Source organism: Anopheles stephensi, chromosome 3 (assembly GCF_013141755.1).
Source record: "Anopheles stephensi strain Indian chromosome 3, UCI_ANSTEP_V1.0, whole genome shotgun sequence".
Classification (NCBI taxonomy): domain Eukaryota; kingdom Metazoa; phylum Arthropoda; class Insecta; order Diptera; family Culicidae; genus Anopheles; species Anopheles stephensi.
The window spans coordinates 32,504,498-32,521,696 of record NC_050203.1 but is presented as its reverse complement, the minus strand read 5'-3'; the positions used below and the strand labels follow the sequence as shown (position 1 = coordinate 32,521,696).

Genomic DNA, 17,199 nt, shown 5'->3' with positions numbered 1-17,199 from the left:
GAATAGTGCTTAGTAATGGTGCTCGCATACATGGCCGCCGGGCTTGGTGGTATTGGTTGTGGCGATTTGTTGATAAACATTCGCCGTACTTGTGGTGCTCGTCCACGAGCCAAGACCCGACTGCCACAAATTGATTCGGCCCACAAACAGTTCAGCGTGGACATGCGGCTCAAGCTGGTCGCTGTCGGTAGTGCGGTTGTAGTGTTTCCGGTGCGGCACTGAGGACAGTGTAGGGTGACAAGAAGAAAAAAACCGAAAATGTGTGCATCCCCAGTAGTGTACAGTAGTAATCGTGTAATTCTTGATTGAGTCATTCAGCTGTTGTGTGAAAGAAAGAATAAATTAAAGCTGTGAACCGTAGTGACGGTGAGTACCATGCAACGTGATCCGTGACGCACGCACGCACGCACGCCAAAGTCACAGTCCAATTGGTTCAGATCGGAGCGTACAATCTGATAACCGTGTGGATTGTCCCGCATTGCCCTCCTACGACGGCGAGAACTTTCGCGACGTGCCGCGGGTTATGGTTGGGACAACAGCAAAAATATATGAGTGTCCAAACGCGATAAGGGATAAGGAAGCTATTTGTTGGGCGCGTAACCCTTGGCGAATTAATTACCCCTTTACGACGGTCCGTACACATATGCTGTGCGTGATGCTGTTATGATAAGGCTGGCTTAATCATGTTGGGCACGGTGTGAATGATTCATTGCGACATTAATCGCAATCGGTGACAATATTCTGATGGGAAACCGTGGCCCGGGTTTTTTTTTTGTCCCGGCTTTTGAATCAAATTGAGAATGGCTGTTTTAGTAAAAAAAATTTATTCGTCTTTTGTCGAGGCTTTAGGACCTTATTTGCCACTGAAGAATTCGCGGAGTTTCGGATCGATGTGTGTTGCAATATTTACCAAGCGTCGTGTTCAGATTCCAAATTCGAAGAGAGATATAATTGTGTTTTCTGCCCTATTTATAAACTTTCTGAGTGCCCCCCACGCGAGCGACACTCATCCTTACTCACTGTATCCTTGAAATATTTCGTTTATCAAAAACTTGACGAAACTAGCTTTCGTCAAGTATGGTGTGACGTCTAAGCGTAAACAAAACATCTAAACGTAAACATACTCCCCCCCATGACAGAATGTCATAACAAAATAACTAACACGCGGTACTAACAGGACGGTTTCGCAACAGGTAAAACGCAAATTTTCGTAACAGGACGCGTGACTAATCCCTTTGCCGTTTTCAGCTTCACTACACGAGTAAGCTGATCCTCTCCAGGGTGTACATCAATGATGCGCGCCAGTGGCCAGCGGGTGATGGGGAGGGAATCGTCCACAAGGATGACCAGTCTGCCGGGAACGATTTCGCACCGAACCGCAACCTTATTGTCCTTCTGCATTTCCTGCAGATACTCAGTGGTCCAATGCTTCCAGAAACGTTGCACGAGTAATTGCCAGGTAATCCCCATGTCAGAGCAGTTGGTTGCGATGATGTTTTGCTGTTGCTCACTCTGAAATAACTCAAAAAATTCTTTTAGCGCGTGTGACGAACCTTCAAGTTGTTTACGTTGTCGGAGTGTATATCCGACGGTAGCCCGCGGCCAAGCGTAAAGCGGCCAAGTAAAGCGGCCAAGAACCCTGCAGTGGTGAGATCGCTGACCAGCTCCAGGTGAACCGCCTTGGTTGCAAAAAAAACGAACAAAAACAAATAACACTTGGCAGCGGCAGCTCTCTTGTACGTCGGCTTAAGACAAAATGGGCCGGCGTAATCCACTCCAGTAACAAAAAACGGCCGGCTCGGAGTGATGCGTTGATACGGAAGTTGGCCGGTTTGTTGTTGCACTAGGGCGGGATCCTGTCGTATGCAACGAAAACAATTACGGACTACTCCTTCCACTAATCTCCGTCCGTCGAGCGGCCAATATTCTTCTCGAATCTGGGAAAGTAATAGTCTTCCCCCGCCATCCATCAGCTTTTTATGAAAGTGGTATGCGATGAGACGAGCAAACGGATGTTTCTTGGGAAGTAGGATAGGGTGTTTGAACTGGTAGGGAAGCTGTGCAAGCTTCAATCGGCCACCCACTCGCATTATTCCTTCCTCATCGAGGAATGGATTCAAGCGCCGTAGAGGTGAGCGCCGCCCTATAGTTTCTCCCTTTTTCAGCAACCGGATCTCCGATAAAAACTCGTCTTGTTGCGCCAGGATGCATAATGTGAGTTTAGCTGCTTCCAGGAATTTAGGTGTGATCGCGGATGAAGTAACTTGTGACGATTGTTGTGTGCGTGTCCGACGAATTTCAATATCAGCTTCGGCCGCCAGCAATGAATTCGATATTGGCCAATCAAAAGCAGGTAGCCCCAACCACTCGGGACCACAAGTCCATATCGACCTTTTCAGCATGTCCACTGCTGACATCCCACGAGATACCAGGCCGGCGAGATTTGTTGAGCCGGGAATGCGTTTCCACTGACGAGGACGTGAATAGTTCTGGATCTCAGCAACACGATTAGCCACAACGGTTTTCCAGGTGTTGGGTGGTGACAAAATCCAATTTAGCGTGGTAACGTGTACGTTACTCGTCTTCAAACTTAGCCGTTTAGCGAGTCGGTCGCTAGTAAGATTCGACTGCGATGCGCTGTCCAACAGCGCGCGCGCAGGATGAGCAATTCCGAAATCATCAATAATATTCACGAAAGCAGTTTGGAGTAATACCTGCTCGGGTGCTTGCTGTAGTGCTGCTGCAAATGTGCGTTGTATGTTATCGGTGGCTGTGTGATCGTTAGCGGTGTTGTGTGTGTGATGTGGCGGAGCTGTGTAACTAGGGCTATTCGGTGTGAAGTGCAGTTTTGTGTGGTGTGCCAAATTACAATACCGGCATTTGTAGTGCGCCGGACAATCACGAGCCGCATGATTCTCGCGTAAGCAATTTGTGCATAAACGCGCGGTCATCGCGAAACGATAGCGATCCTTAGGCTCCATTCCTTCAAATCGTGGGCATTTTAGCAATGAATGCGAGGAATTGCATAAAATGCAATTTGGCGTTTCATGTGACGTGGTACCAAAACTAGTTTGACGCGGAAAGGTTATTCGCCGCGATTGACTCAGTTCGTGACCCTGTGACGTATGATGCGCGATGGTGGGAAGCTTGATGCCCTTGAGTGAGTTCGATCCAGTGCTCGGGTGCGCGGTAGGAGCTAGCTTTGCCTGCAGTTGAGATTGGACACGAATCAATCTATCCTCGAAATTCTCTCGAAATGCAGCATTCTGCGTTGTTTCTTCCAGCGTGGAAGCGGAATCCTCTAATTCTTGTTGAACACTCTCTAGGTCCTTGCATAATGTTTCGAATTTTCTTAAGCGAACCTCCACTTGTACTTGATCCCGTGCGTGAACGAAACTATCCAAAAATTTCTCGTACCGAGTAAGGGACGCCAACAAAATTGTCCGACGGGACGCCAAAACAACGGGTGGTACGGGCATTGTTCAATCGTGTGTGTGTGTATGTGCGTGTGAGTGAGTGACCTGCAGTGTAATGCGTGATGCGGCAAAAACAGCTGTACGGTGCACGAAAATCCAAACGAAATGTGGTACGACACAGAAAACGGTGAACGATGGGTCGATCAAACTCGCGAAAGCACCAGAAATTCGAGCTATGTATCCTGGTCACGGCACCATGAAGAATTCGCGGAGTTTCGGATCGATGTGTGTTGCAATATTTACCAAGCGTCGTGTTCAGATTCCAAATTCGAAGAGAGATATAATTGTGTTTTCTGCCCTATTTATAAACTTTCTGAGTGCCCCCCACGCGAGCGACACTCATCCTTACTCACTGTATCCTTGAAATATTTCGTTTATCAAAAACTTGACGAAACTAGCTTTCGTCAAGTATGGTGTGACGTCTAAGCGTAAACAAAACATCTAAACGTAAACAGCCACTTAGTTCTACTACAATGGACCGTAAAGTCCATTCAGCCATATTTTCATAGGTCTTTGGAATGGAGATCTGTCATTGAATTTATTTGGCTCAGTATGTGTATAATTGTATTAAAAACTATATTTTAGTTTACTTATCTAGAACATAGAAATTAGAAACAGGAGAATCACAAAAAAAAAACATTCCCACGATACTCTCTCCAACTGTTTCCCTGCCAAGTCCGCTGACAAGTGTGAATCATTTTGCGCTACACACGTTATCGCCATCGTAAATGTTTATCTTCACAAACGTTTTTATAGATAAAATTCATCAAAAGCCAATTACTTTCCAAAACGAACGTGTGGTTGTGTGATTCTTTGGCCAACAGCGCGATAAGATGAAACTGTACTACTGTAGTGCGATTGATAGCAATTTATCGAACCCCGTTAAAAACATCGCCAATTGTGTGGTTTGGTGTGACTCCACAGTTGACATGCTTCACAGCTACATGTGCCAGACAGTCGGACTTAGTGCAGCGTATCTCACCATCCCGTTCTAGAGCTCGCTACGTAAATAACCCGCAACCATGGCGTCTACCTCGCGCTGGAGCAAGTTTGTGTTGCTCCTGTGGAAGAACTGGATCATCCAGAAGCGTCACTACATACAGACGCTGTTCGAGATCCTGATACCGGTGTTATGCTGTGCGATGTTAATAGTCGTCCGTGGGTTGGTCGACCCAGATCAGGTGTTGAAGCCAACGATCTTTGAGCGTTTACCAATAGGATCGCTTAGTGATCTTGAAGGTGGTAAGTATCCTTGGCTCCTAGTATGCTCTCTGCATGATTTGTATCCTAATTGGAGCTCTTCCCGTGTAGCTTTTCCTCCCGTAACGTTCAGTTTGGCATACTCGCCACAAAATGAGGTACTTGAGAAGCTGCTACAGGACGCAGTGGATGAGGAGATTAGGGGCCGAACGGTGACACTGATGCCGTTGGCAAATGCGCGCGAACTGGAGAGTCGACTGATGCTGAGCAACTACATCGGAGGGATCGAGTTCCCGGACAGCTATGCCGTGAGTCCCTATCTTTAAGAAGCAAATGGCCGGTTGTATCTTACTATTTCCTCACCATCCTTAGAATGTTACAGAGCTGCCTCAGAAGCTACGGTACGCCGTCCGTCTTCCGGGTGAGCTACGTTTCACCGGCTGGACGTTCGGTAATTGGCGCACCAACTTCATGGTCGTCCCGTTCGTGCAAGGGCTGCGAAACGCGAACCAATCGGACGGTGGCAGCCCGAACTATTTGCGTGAAGGGTTCCTCGCCCTTCAGGCGGCCATTTCGCGTACCTTCATCCGGCGGCAGAATGCCCAATACGCGCTGCCGGATGTGTCACTGCAGGTGAGTGAGTCATCGCCCGTCGGTGCGAGCGGTTGTAAAAACCATTGTAACCCGTTTCACCCACAGCGCTTTCCTTATCCACCGTACTACGAAGATTTGGTGCTGGTAGCGATGGAACGATTGCTGCCGATGATTATACTGATATCGTTCTTCTACACCTGCATCAACACGGTCAAGTTTATCACGATCGAGAAGGAGAAGCAGCTGAAGGAGGCGATGAAGATTATGGGCCTGCCGAACTGGCTGCACTGGACGGCGTGGTTCGTGCGGTGTCTCATCCTGCTGCTGATAACCATTTCGCTGCTAGTGTTTCTGATCAGTGTAAGGATATCTTTCGTTTGGAGAGTTGGTAGAATTGAGAACTAATCTTCGTTCTTTCCCCCGTTTGGCAGGCAAATCTAACATCAAACACCGACTTATCCGTCATCGAGTACGCCGACTGGACGGTGCTGTGGTTCTTCTTCCTCACCTACATTCTGGTGACGATCTGTTTCTGTTTCATGATGAGTGTCTTCTTCAACAAAGGTAAGCTGGTTCGAGGCGTTCGTCCTGATGCCTGAGTTCAAAATGGAGATTAATTAACGCTGATGATTAATTATCGTTTTTTGCTAGCGAACACTGCCGCTGGAATTGCCGGACTAATGTGGTTCCTGTTTGCCATCCCGTTCAACATTGCCGTGCAGAACTACGACGAGATGGCGATGGGCACGAAGATGGTTTCCAGCCTGCTCTCCAACACGGCCATGTCGTTCGGCATCATGAACATCATACGGCTCGAGGCGAACCAGGTCGGGTTGCAGTGGCACAATCTGTTCTCGGCCCCCTCGATGGGAGACGACTTCAGTGTGGGGCTGGTGATTGTAATGTTCCTGGTGGATGCGCTGCTCTATCTTGGCATCGCGCTCTACTTCGAGCAGGTAATGCCGGGCGAGTTCGGTGTAGCCAAACCGTGGAATTTCCTTTTCACGCGTGATTTCTGGAAGCGCAATCGGATCGAGGACGGGCCCGGTATGCGGCAGAAGATGGAAAGCTCGGCATACTTCGAGCAGGAACCGAACATCGACCGTGCCGGTGTGCGGATCGTGAATTTGCGCAAGGTGTACGGCAAGAAGGTGGCCGTCGAGGGACTAAATCTGAACATGTTCGATGGGCAGATAACGGTGCTGCTGGGACACAATGGGGCCGGCAAAACGACGACAATGTCCATGCTGACGGGAATGTTTTCCCCGACCGCCGGTACGGCACTGGTGAACGGGTACGACATACGGAAGGACATTGAGGGTGTACGGTTTTCGCTTGGGCTTTGTCCGCAGCATAACGTGCTGTTCAATGAGTTGACCGTGGCGGAGCATTTTAAGTTCTTCGCCCAGCTGAAGGGTGTACCGGCGGAAAAGACGGCGAGTGAAATTGAGAAGTATGTCACGCTGCTCGAACTGACCGACAAGCGGAACGCCCAGTCCCACACGCTGTCCGGTGGTATGAAGCGGAAGCTGGGCGTTGGGATTGCACTGTGCGGTGGTTCGAAGGTAGTGCTGCTCGATGAACCCACGTCCGGGATGGATCCGTCCGCTCGCCGTGCACTGTGGGATTTGATACAGAAGGAAAAGGTCGGCCGTACGGTTATCCTTTCCACGCACTTCATGGACGAGGCGGATGTGCTCGGCGACCGGATAGCGATAATGGCGGAGGGAAAGCTCCGAGCGATTGGGTCACCGTTTTTCCTGAAGAAAAGTTTGGGCGCCGGCTATCGGTTGATTTGTGTGAAGGAAGCGCACTGCGATAAGCAGCGGGTGTTGGGCATACTGCGGAAGTACATCCCGGAGGTGCGCATCGAAACGGACATCGGGACGGAGCTGTCGTTCGTGTTGCGTGAGGATTATCTGAAGGTGTTCAAGCCGATGCTGGAGGAGCTGGAGGATCGGATGGGTAGCTGCGGGATATCGAGCTACGGCATCTCGCTTACCACGATGGAGGAGGTGTTTTTACGGTAAGGAGAACGGGCCGGGGGTGGAAGAGTCGGGATAATTAATCGGTATGATTGAATCGGTCTTTTCTAGCGCCGGAAGCGATTCACACACCACGGAGAACTCGATGGCGAATGAAGGCAATGGATCCATCGACATGAGTGAAGCTAGTGATATTTGTAAGAGAAAACCTTTGATGTCTTTTTTGCTCCAACACGCAATTTATCCTTATCTCTCCTTTTGCAGACTCACTCGAAGGACTCACTCTGCTGGATGGCTCCAAACGGCTGTTCCAGCAAATTTATGCGCAGTATTACAAAAAGTTCCTCACGACTGTTCGAAGCTGGATAACGCTTTCGCTTCAGATGCTGATACCCATCCTGTTTGTGCTCCTATCCTATCTGATCTACCTGAACTCGTCGGCCGGCCGTGATCTTCCCGAGCTGAAGATCAATTTCGATGGATATACCGGTTCCTTGACGGTGCTGGAAACGGCCGAGGGTCAAGAATCGGTTACCGCGGCTTTTCGCGAGAGGTTCCGCCGAGAACCTCCGGTGCATGAGCTGGTCGTGACTGAGGAAGACATGAGCACTTACATCCTGAACAAGGTAAGGAAATCTGTTCACCCTTAAGTTGGGCAAACTGAACTCACAGAATTTGTATCTCTTCACAGTCATCGCAGGACATCGCAACATTCAACACCCGGTACTGGGTGGGAGCATCCCTGAGCAGTTCCGTCTGTACCGCGTGGTTCAACAACAAAGCCTACCACAGTGCCCCACTGGCCGTTAATCTGATCTACAACGCCATCCTTCAATCATTCTGTCCCGACTGTGAGCTGCAAGTCAGCAACAAACCCTTACCCTTCCGGCTGGACACCCAACTCCAGCGGCTGGAAACGGGAGCGAACGCCGGATTCCAGCTAGCGTTCAACACCGGCTTCGCGATGGCATTCGTTTCCGCCCTGTTTATCCTGTTCTACATCAAGGAACGTACAACGCGCGCCAAACTGTTGCAGTTCGTGAGTGGTGTAAACGTGACGCTGTTCTGGACCATCTCCTACCTGTGGGACTACTTTGTGTTTGTGCTGTCGGCGTTGTGTTACATCGTTACGCTGGCCATCATTCAGCAGGATGGTTGGAGCACGTTCGACCAGCTCGGACGAGTGTTTCTGGTGCTACTATTTTACGCCTTCTCGAGCCTGCCAGTGACGTATCTGTTCGCGTACCTGTTCCACGTGCCTGCTACCGGGTTCGTGAAGATGATGCTGTTGAATGTGCTGTCCGGGACAATCTTCTTCACCGCCGTCTCTCTGCTGCGGTTCGACGGAATCGATCTGCAGGATGTGGCGGACGTTCTCGAGTGGATCTTCCTGTTTTTCCCAAGTTTCTCCCTCACGCAGAGCATGAACGCACTGAACATGGTGGGCGGTCGGGAAGCACTGTGCCAGCGGGCCTGTGAGCAGATTACGATCTGCACGGAGGAGCTCAAGTGTTTGCTGGTGCCGCAGTGTTGTGGTATGAGTGCGTTTACCTTCGATCAGCAGACGGGCATCAATCGCAATCTGCTGTTCTTCACCGGCATCGGTGTGGTGTCGTTCGCGATCATCCTGCTCGTGGACTACCGTGTGATGAAGAAGATTTTCTCCCGCAAACCGAAGAGTGTTGACATGTCCGGTGATCAGGGTGACATTGATTCGGACGTGTTGGATGAGAAGCGCCGAGTCGCGGCCTGCAGTGAGGGAGAGCTGGCGTCCTACAATCTGGTGCTGAAGGAGCTCTCGAAGAGCTACGGCAAGTTTGTGGCAGTGAACAAGCTTTCGGTCGGTGTGCGTCACTCGGAATGTTTCGGACTGCTTGGCATCAATGGAGCGGGGAAAACGTCCACCTTCAAGATGATGACCGGTGACGAGAACATAACGGACGGTAATGCCTGGGTGAATGGTATCAATTTGCGTACGGATATGAATCGAGTGCACAAGCACATCGGCTACTGTCCGCAGTTTGACGCGCTGCTCGAGGATTTGACGGGCCGTGAAACGTTGCACATCTTCGCCCTGATGCGGGGCGTCCGGCGTCGGGAGATTAATGGTGTGTCACTTACGCTGGCGGAAGAGCTGAACTTTACGAAGCATCTGGACAAGCGCACGAAAGCGTACAGTGGAGGTAATAAGCGAAAGCTCAGCACGGCACTGGCGCTGCTTGGCAATCCGTCCGTGGTGTATCTGGACGAGCCGACCACGGGCATGGATCCGGGTGCGAAGCGACAGTTCTGGAACGTGATTTGCAAGATTCGCAATTCGGGCAAATCGATCGTGCTGACATCGCACAGTATGGAGGAGTGTGAGGCCCTGTGCACCCGGCTGGCCATCATGGTGAACGGAGAGTTCAAGTGTCTCGGCTCGACGCAACATCTGAAGAACAAATTCTCCGAAGGCTTTCTGCTCACGGTCAAGACGAAGCGATCCGAGCCGGATGCGGCCGAGCGGGTTAAATCGTTTGTCACCGGTCAATTTGTGGGTGCCGTGTTAAAGTAAGTTAATTAGGTGGGTGCGGCGGTGGGTGAATCGGTTTTAATGTTCTTCTGGTTTTTCGGTGTATCTTTCCAGGGAAGAGTACCTGGACTCGCTCACGTTCCACATCGCACGCACCGACCAACGGTGGTCGGCCATGTTTGGTTTGATGGAAGCATCAAAGGCACGGCTCGGCATCGAGGACTACGCTCTCGGGCAGACAACGCTCGAGCAGGTGTTTCTGTTTTTCACCAAATATCAAAGAATCGTAGACTAATGGGAGTGGGACTGTCGCATGTCACACTTGCGGCAGGTTCGACAATAGAGTTGACATGCAATTTACGAGCAACCAAATTGTGATCAAACAACGTATTAATCGCACCTGGTGTTGGTTTTAAGTGCTGTTATGCAAAGCAAAGTATTGATCGATGTGACCTGGGTGTGGATGTTTTGAGTAGAAATATAAACAGACGCTTATTGTCGTTAAACAAGCAGCAAAGCTTTGTTTGTGTGATGGTTGGGTGGAGCCAGCAGCACTAGAATGCGATGTTTAGAATATTTAAAACTAATTGATTTTGCGTATCGAGCGACACCGAACCATTTGTAACGATCGCCAGTTGCACAAGTCACGCTTCACCATTTATCCTTTCCGAACCCCGGAAGAAAAACATCCCACAGGCCTCGACAAGATGACAGGACATGAATTTCTAGCATGTGTCGGATTGAGCTTCATCAATCATCTGTGACCGGGGGATAACGCACTTCCCACGCTGCCAGTGTCGCAGTCACAGTGTGCGGCTAACGCAACATAACGCCTAACGCTAACAAGGTTACGGCCGAGTAGCAGCAGCAGCAGCAGCAGCAACAGCACCACCATCATCAGCATTACCGGAGAATGTGATTAATTTCGAAACAAAAGCAGCCTGCATGAACGGCAAATGGAATTAATCAATTTTGACAACACTCCGTGCGGAAGACCGGCAAGACCGGCGCGTCCAACCCATCACACACAATGTCGCAACCCGCTCAAGCCCCAGGGACGGTTCTGGTTCCGGGAATTCAGAACTTGGAAGGTAAAATTAAAACAAATCCAACGCGTTGTGCAAATGGTGCAAAGGAAAAAGGGAAAATGGAAATAAATAAATTTTCCTTCCGGAACATCGATTGATCCCGGTCCCCTTCTTCGCCGGTTGGCTACAGGTGGCTTTCGCGCGACTCAGCAAACCCCACTTCCCGTTTGGCCGATGAAAACTGGTAGGGGAAATTTATAACGTCGAAAGGAAAAAGCAAGACTACACACACACACACACACACAAGAGATTTCTCTCTTGTCCTGTGACGATGAAGCGATTCCGAGCGCAACACCGCGAATCAATATTGAATTTCTGTCAATGTCAATGGCAGACGCGCCGGTATTCCGGGGGTCGGGTGGTAACGATTATGTTGGTGCCCGGGCCTTGGGTGGGTAGGGTGGCTGGTTCTGGAGTAATCGATTTTAAAACAATCAAATAATCGTTCATATTCCATCATCCGCAATGGACAGGAGCTAGGTTGGTGGTTGGTTGACGCAAGTAAGACGTCAACGTTTGTGACGCCGCTAGGTGTTTCGGTAAATTGTTGTTTGATAAGGTTTTTGAACGGCGGATTTTTCGTTTTCTTTTATGATGTCTGTTTGTTACAGGGTGTAAGAAAAGACATGAGAATGTAACGCGGCGATCTAATGTGATTAGACTGTTGGTTTATGCTTAATGATCAAATTATACACGTTCTAGCTGGATCAGTTTCGATGTATGAGACCAAATGGCAAAGAATAAGGTTATGAAACGCTTCTAGATAATAATAGGGAAAAGTACTGACTTGCTGTTAGGACTTGGAAGGCCTAGACTACATTTCTGGTTTAAGGCTCTCCATATCCTCTATTTCAAAAGTTTACTAAAGGATCCTCGACTTATTTGACTAGACAGCCTCGACTTCTGGTTTCTATGCTTTGCTTTATCCTCTGATTTAATCGACTCACATCACATCGAATTACATCGGCTCTTGAAACATGCAGAGACTAGCCTCCATTAGCATGTCAGGGGGTGCATCATAGTATAAGCAAACTGAGCAGATACTTGGGGCCCCGAACTTTCAACGGACCTCGTTCTTATCAACAGTGGTAAATATTGCTATGGGCAGGCTGCGTGATCCTAGAAGCCTTGATCATTTAGAGGGAGGTCCTAAACTCCATAACGGACCTCATATAACGTCTCAGCTTGTCCTTTGATTCTGGCCCAGTCAACAGATTCCTATTAGCTTTCATTCTGTTTAGGGCCTCAAAGAGGCTTGATCCTCTACTGGATGAGGTCCTGTAATCGATGTTAGATCGATGTTAGATTCGTGGGTCCTAGGTTGATTCCCCGGCCTGGCTTCTGTCTACTCCACTCAAAGGATGAACTTACTTAAACGTCAAATTAAAAAAAAATATCTAAATCAGATATCTTTTAATGTGGATTCAGAATGGACCATAATTTGAAAACGATGATTATAGCTGAGATTGAGCAGAATATTTTAAAAACTTTTTATGTTGTAGCTGTTCCAGATCAACGGCAGTTTCTAGGGCGCACCTGAGAAGAAACGATAAGTGCACGATGAGTACACAGATGTTTGGGTGATAACTTCAAAATGAAGCATCAGAATCCGAAGACTCATCAGAATCCGATGGGTTGTTCATGTCATTAAAACTACTGTGACAAATCAGTTCGTAAAGTCTTTCCAGGTCATCTATATGGACATGAGATCTGGTAGGTTAAAATTAATATGATATGAAGGCGTTGAAACTTTCAACTATTAGATGCAGCTTTTAGCAGCTAATACGTATCGTTATTTGAACGATGAACGGAGAAGATTTTGATGACGTAGTCACATCATAAGAAGGACCCCTTGAAGACCGTTCAAGCCGTCAATTCGCAATTAACCTTAATCGTAAACGTGCGGAGGCGACGTCAACCTCATTAGAAAACCTGGGATCAATTAGTAAACGATGGCTCTTGACCGTGAACGGTTTAATGGACAATAACGGCTTTATAAAATGTAATGATTGAAGGAGTTTCAAAGTTATGCAATTAAAGCGGAAAAGATTGTATCAAATATTTACATAATATTTGCCAAAATTTGAGAAGTCATAATTGCACAACATTCCTCGTTTTACGATATCTCCCAGCTGACGCAAGCATTTCTCACCGTATGGACGCACCAAGCTAAAACAGCCATTGGCTACTTTATAAAGCTGACGTGGTCTGTGCCGGGTCAAATCACGCCAACGGTTCCAGCAGCCAACGCCAAAGAGAAATGACCGAAAAGGGGTTGTTCGGCACACACTGCAGACGGAACAATGTAGCGAAGGTGTTGTGCTGTATTTGTCGCCAGGCCAGTTCCACTTGCCCGATATGGTTCGAGGTTGTTTGATGGCTTGACGTTGTGCGTGCCCCATTGTATCGCATCGAGGTATTTGAGTGGGCATGCGCGTTCAGGTGCTTCAACTCGCGGGACGGTGCACCAAAAACCACCCAGCACAGATCAAAGATCGTCCGAGGGGGGGATAGGCGATTTCCGGGGAGTTTAAGCAACTGTTGGGGATCGGAGATGCGTAGGTGTCCGAGCAGTGGACGGCGACTTTGCGAGACTGGTAATGAGTTTTTTGGCATACTTTTTTGTGCGACGTTAAGCCGCACCACGTCCGAGGAACGTGATCAGAAGCTTGGAAGAGCGTGGAAGATGATTCTTCCTGTACACTTTTGCCTGGGAAAGAATGAAGAAAACACGGTGCTAGCTAGCTAGTCCGGATTTTTGGGACATGTGGGTAGATCCAAATGGTAGGTTTGGAAGTCTTTCTTGTGAAATGAGAATTCATCAATGACAAAACCAAGATGCAAATGGTAAGCTGGAAGCCTGTTTTTGAGAGTTCCGTTATGTTTGAGAACGAATTTGAAGTTGTTTCTGGAGGAGTTACTGCAAATGGGTCGATTATTGACATTCTTCCTCTTCGTTGGCATTTCAGGAGAAACCTCGAGAAGTTTCGTGGAGCCAATTTAGTGTTCCTCCTAGCATGATAGCCAGTCATATTCAATCTCCAGTCCCACCATGTGAAGACTCAAAGAAACTTATGACAGAATCTCTTTCAGCCTATAATCTATAGCTCTGCTTGAAATGTTGTTATTGGGCCCCATTATCATTATGTCCATTTTCAAAGGTTCATGGCAGATACGAACAACGGTCGGTAGTAAAACTGTTTTACACAGCTCATGTACCCGGTTGGCCTAATGAGCGAAGGTCATCCACTGCACGCCGACAGCTCAAACTTCCAGTGGCACACCCTTAAAAATAGATAGCACAACCTCCGAGTGACCTCCGCGATGGCACTATCGATCTTGAAATCAAACCCACCAAAAACTTCACTCGGAGAGCAGTTCAAAGCCTGCGGATGGGGAGGGCAACAGCAACAGAAATACATCACCATCAAGCCATTTTTGGCTACGGACAGCTCCGGGAAGGCCGTTTACGATGTAGCCTCACAAACGGTCAGCCTCCGTTACGAGCGAAAAGCGGTGCACTTTATCGTATTGTGCTGGCTGATGGTAAGCGAAAGCCTTCCGCTAGCTGATGACCGGCTCGGTGAGTTGAGAAATTGAAGTCCGATCGATTTCCATCGCTTCCCAAGGACGAGGCCGATGGCACGGTAATGGATGGTAGGCACGGCGTGTTTTGACGGTGGGCCAAATGTTGATGGGGCCAAACGATCGAAGCACACTTTTCGCATTTGCGGCGAGTGAGTAGCCAATTTGACCGATAATCGCATGCTGCACTCCGGATCGATTAGCCCTTGAAACCACGCGTGAGTTTTGGAGCTGTGTATGGGTCTAGAACTTTTCAGCCGAAGAAACTTGCCCCGCAAAATGGACGGGTGGCAGCAGCAGCTCAGTTGCCAATGAATGATAATTAGAAATCGGATCATCAAACCGTTTAGCAGCCTCTCGCACCATGACTCGCCCAGTGTGTTGAGAGTCTACCGGTCTTTTTTTGGTGGGGTTGCTTGTCGAGGTGGGGAAAACTTTTACATCAAAGCCTCCGGCCTGCCTGCCTGCCTGGTCGCTACCGAGATCACCCTTTAAGCGGTGGTTTATGCTTGCAGTGGTTGTGGTGCAGTGAAGTGAGCCAGTTGGCTGCCCAAACCCTCTAATTAGCTCCGGTGATGCAAGTACTGGCAACTGAGGCTCATGCCCGTGCTCGGCGAACAGTTTAACGCCGGCACAAAAACCGCAATTAAATTACTGCCACAGACGAGAACAGATAGTAGTTTTGGGGGTTTCTTCTTCGGGGGTTCGGATCGAATTATATGTCTGTCGGTCGTTCGTTAAGTTGCCCGACTGGAATAAGCGGTTTGATTGGCACCTGAGGTGGGGTGGTGCACTTGCAGTGGGTGCACTTGCTCCGGTACGCATCGGCAGCGTGTGGGAGATAATTTACATGCAATTGAGCTCCATCGAAACCCGCACGTTTTTTTTGAGTGCAGTTTTGTAGGGTAGAAAAGCGCCCTATAATAGACCCGGGGGAGAGATGATAGACCATGGATGATTTTGTCTGTCTACTGGTTTGCTTTCATCAACATTTTATATGAATCGCTTGAAAATTAAGTGCCCTATCAACTCTCAACTTTAAAGAGATAAGTGTATGTAATAATTAAGGTTTGTGAAGGTTAGCCCAAGTTTTAACATAAGGACGCTCTCGTCAATAATCGTACAATTTATAGGTTCACGGTCTAGAGCAGTGACTCCGGCTATTCTGGCGGACGCATTCACGCTATCAGTCCATCTCAATCTCAAAACAAAATTAAATGCTGTACAAAAATAAAAAATAAACAGATTGATAGTGGCAGCAACATTCCTAAAAAAAGATTAGCATTTTAAGGCCTGCGCAGTTTGACTAGCTATTTATAACGAGAAGCAACACATACTGCGTGTTGATTTGCTGCAACGAAAGAGCAGAGTGGAAAATCGAAATCAACGAAGCGTTGAGTATGATCATTACGATTCGATCTATGTTAAGCCTTGAACATTCAACAAGTCCCATATTGTCTAGTGGTTAGGATATCCGGCTCTCACCCGGAAGGCCCGGGTTCGATTCCCGGTATGGGAAACAGTTTTTTTAAAAGAAGTGGTTTTTATATAAATAGTGTTAATAGTAGTATCATGAACGATGAGAGCTTTTTTACCAGTGATAGAGGAAAAACGTTTTTGGACACTGTTTACTGTCCTTACTGTACTTACTGTTTAAAGCAGTATAATAAACATAAGGAAAACCAATTCAAACGCTTCGTCAGCTTATCTGGCGATAGAAACGCTTCGAACGGGTAGTTAATGCTCTGACGGACGCATCCTCGCTATAATTCCATCACTATTTGAGCATATTACACGTTTTCTTTCCATGTAGACGGGCTAGAATGAATTTGCCGAGTCGGTTGACCGGTGTCATTCTCATGACATGACCAGCGGTGAGCGATATCTGTACAACTCTCAGAGATCGCTATCATAACGTCTTTTCCATTGTCGTTCCTCGCATACGGAGCCAAAAATCCTGCAGAGACTGACATCTGACAGAGATGTCTCAGAGGCATGTGTGAGTATGGGCTCTCTGTGGCTATAAATATCCCAGTGTCGTCAGTCTTGAATTGTCCCAGTGTCTTGGGTGTTTAATATAAAGAAGATAGCTCTAGCCGTAGTTAGACCGGTTGCCGGGCAACGCTTTTTCATGGATCTCAATATCTATGTTGTTAGTGTAGACACTTGACCACAACCAGGAGAAGCTTTGGACGACTTCAAAGGTGCGATAACTTAATTGTTCATCACTTATTCGTAAAGCAGTGTTTGTTAGCTGAGAGCTATCATCAATTTGATATCCTGCTCGATAATTTCCAATCCGAGGTTTGGTGCCGCTCTCTCAATACTTTGTGAAGGTTCTGCTACATAGCTCTGTTTTAAACTTCTGTGTTTAAACTTTCAATGGTTTATTAACAATTTAAGAATTTCTTCGTTGGATTTTATAAGTTGATGTATTTTTGTCCTTCTTCTTGGCTTCAGCATTTGATAGGTCCTACATGCTGTTTGAACTCGAGCAACATATCCTGACCAGTCAGACAGATGGTCCAAATGACATTTAATGCTGCCGTGTGGCCGCCATCATCAAATTCTAGACAAATGAGACATTAAATTAATGTCGAAATCAACCAAACATTCCAGAAAGTCATCGCTTAAGTGCCCTCGGATTGTTCCTTGGTTGTATGTCTTGATATTGATGCGAACGATCCAGACGAGAGCGTCCCTCAATCTCATACATATTATTATTGACGAACGAATGTTGAGCTAAATTTTCATGAGAA

General features: G+C 47.9%; 2 protein-coding genes and 1 non-coding gene across 5 annotated transcripts in view; 2 read left to right on the top strand and 1 right to left on the bottom strand.

Annotated features, from left to right (window-relative positions):
• LOC118509543 overlaps nt 1–17,199 on the bottom strand; it is a 209,845-nt gene that overhangs the window by 93,106 nt on the left and 99,540 nt on the right. The window lies entirely within an intron of this gene.
• Nucleotides 138–10,279, top strand: LOC118509545 (ATP-binding cassette sub-family A member 3-like). Its single transcript, XM_036050294.1, has 11 exons — nt 138–366; nt 4,472–4,718; nt 4,788–4,984; nt 5,049–5,309; nt 5,376–5,630; nt 5,702–5,834; nt 5,922–7,296; nt 7,367–7,452; nt 7,520–7,881; nt 7,947–9,805; nt 9,882–10,279. Exons 2-11 carry the CDS (start codon nt 4,499–4,501, stop codon nt 10,060–10,062), a joined length of 4,929 nt encoding a protein of 1,642 aa, XP_035906187.1. The 5' UTR covers nt 138–366; nt 4,472–4,498; the 3' UTR covers nt 10,063–10,279.
• Nucleotides 15,888–15,959, top strand: Trnae-cuc. The gene has a single exon. It is a non-coding gene; the product is annotated as a tRNA-Glu (tRNA).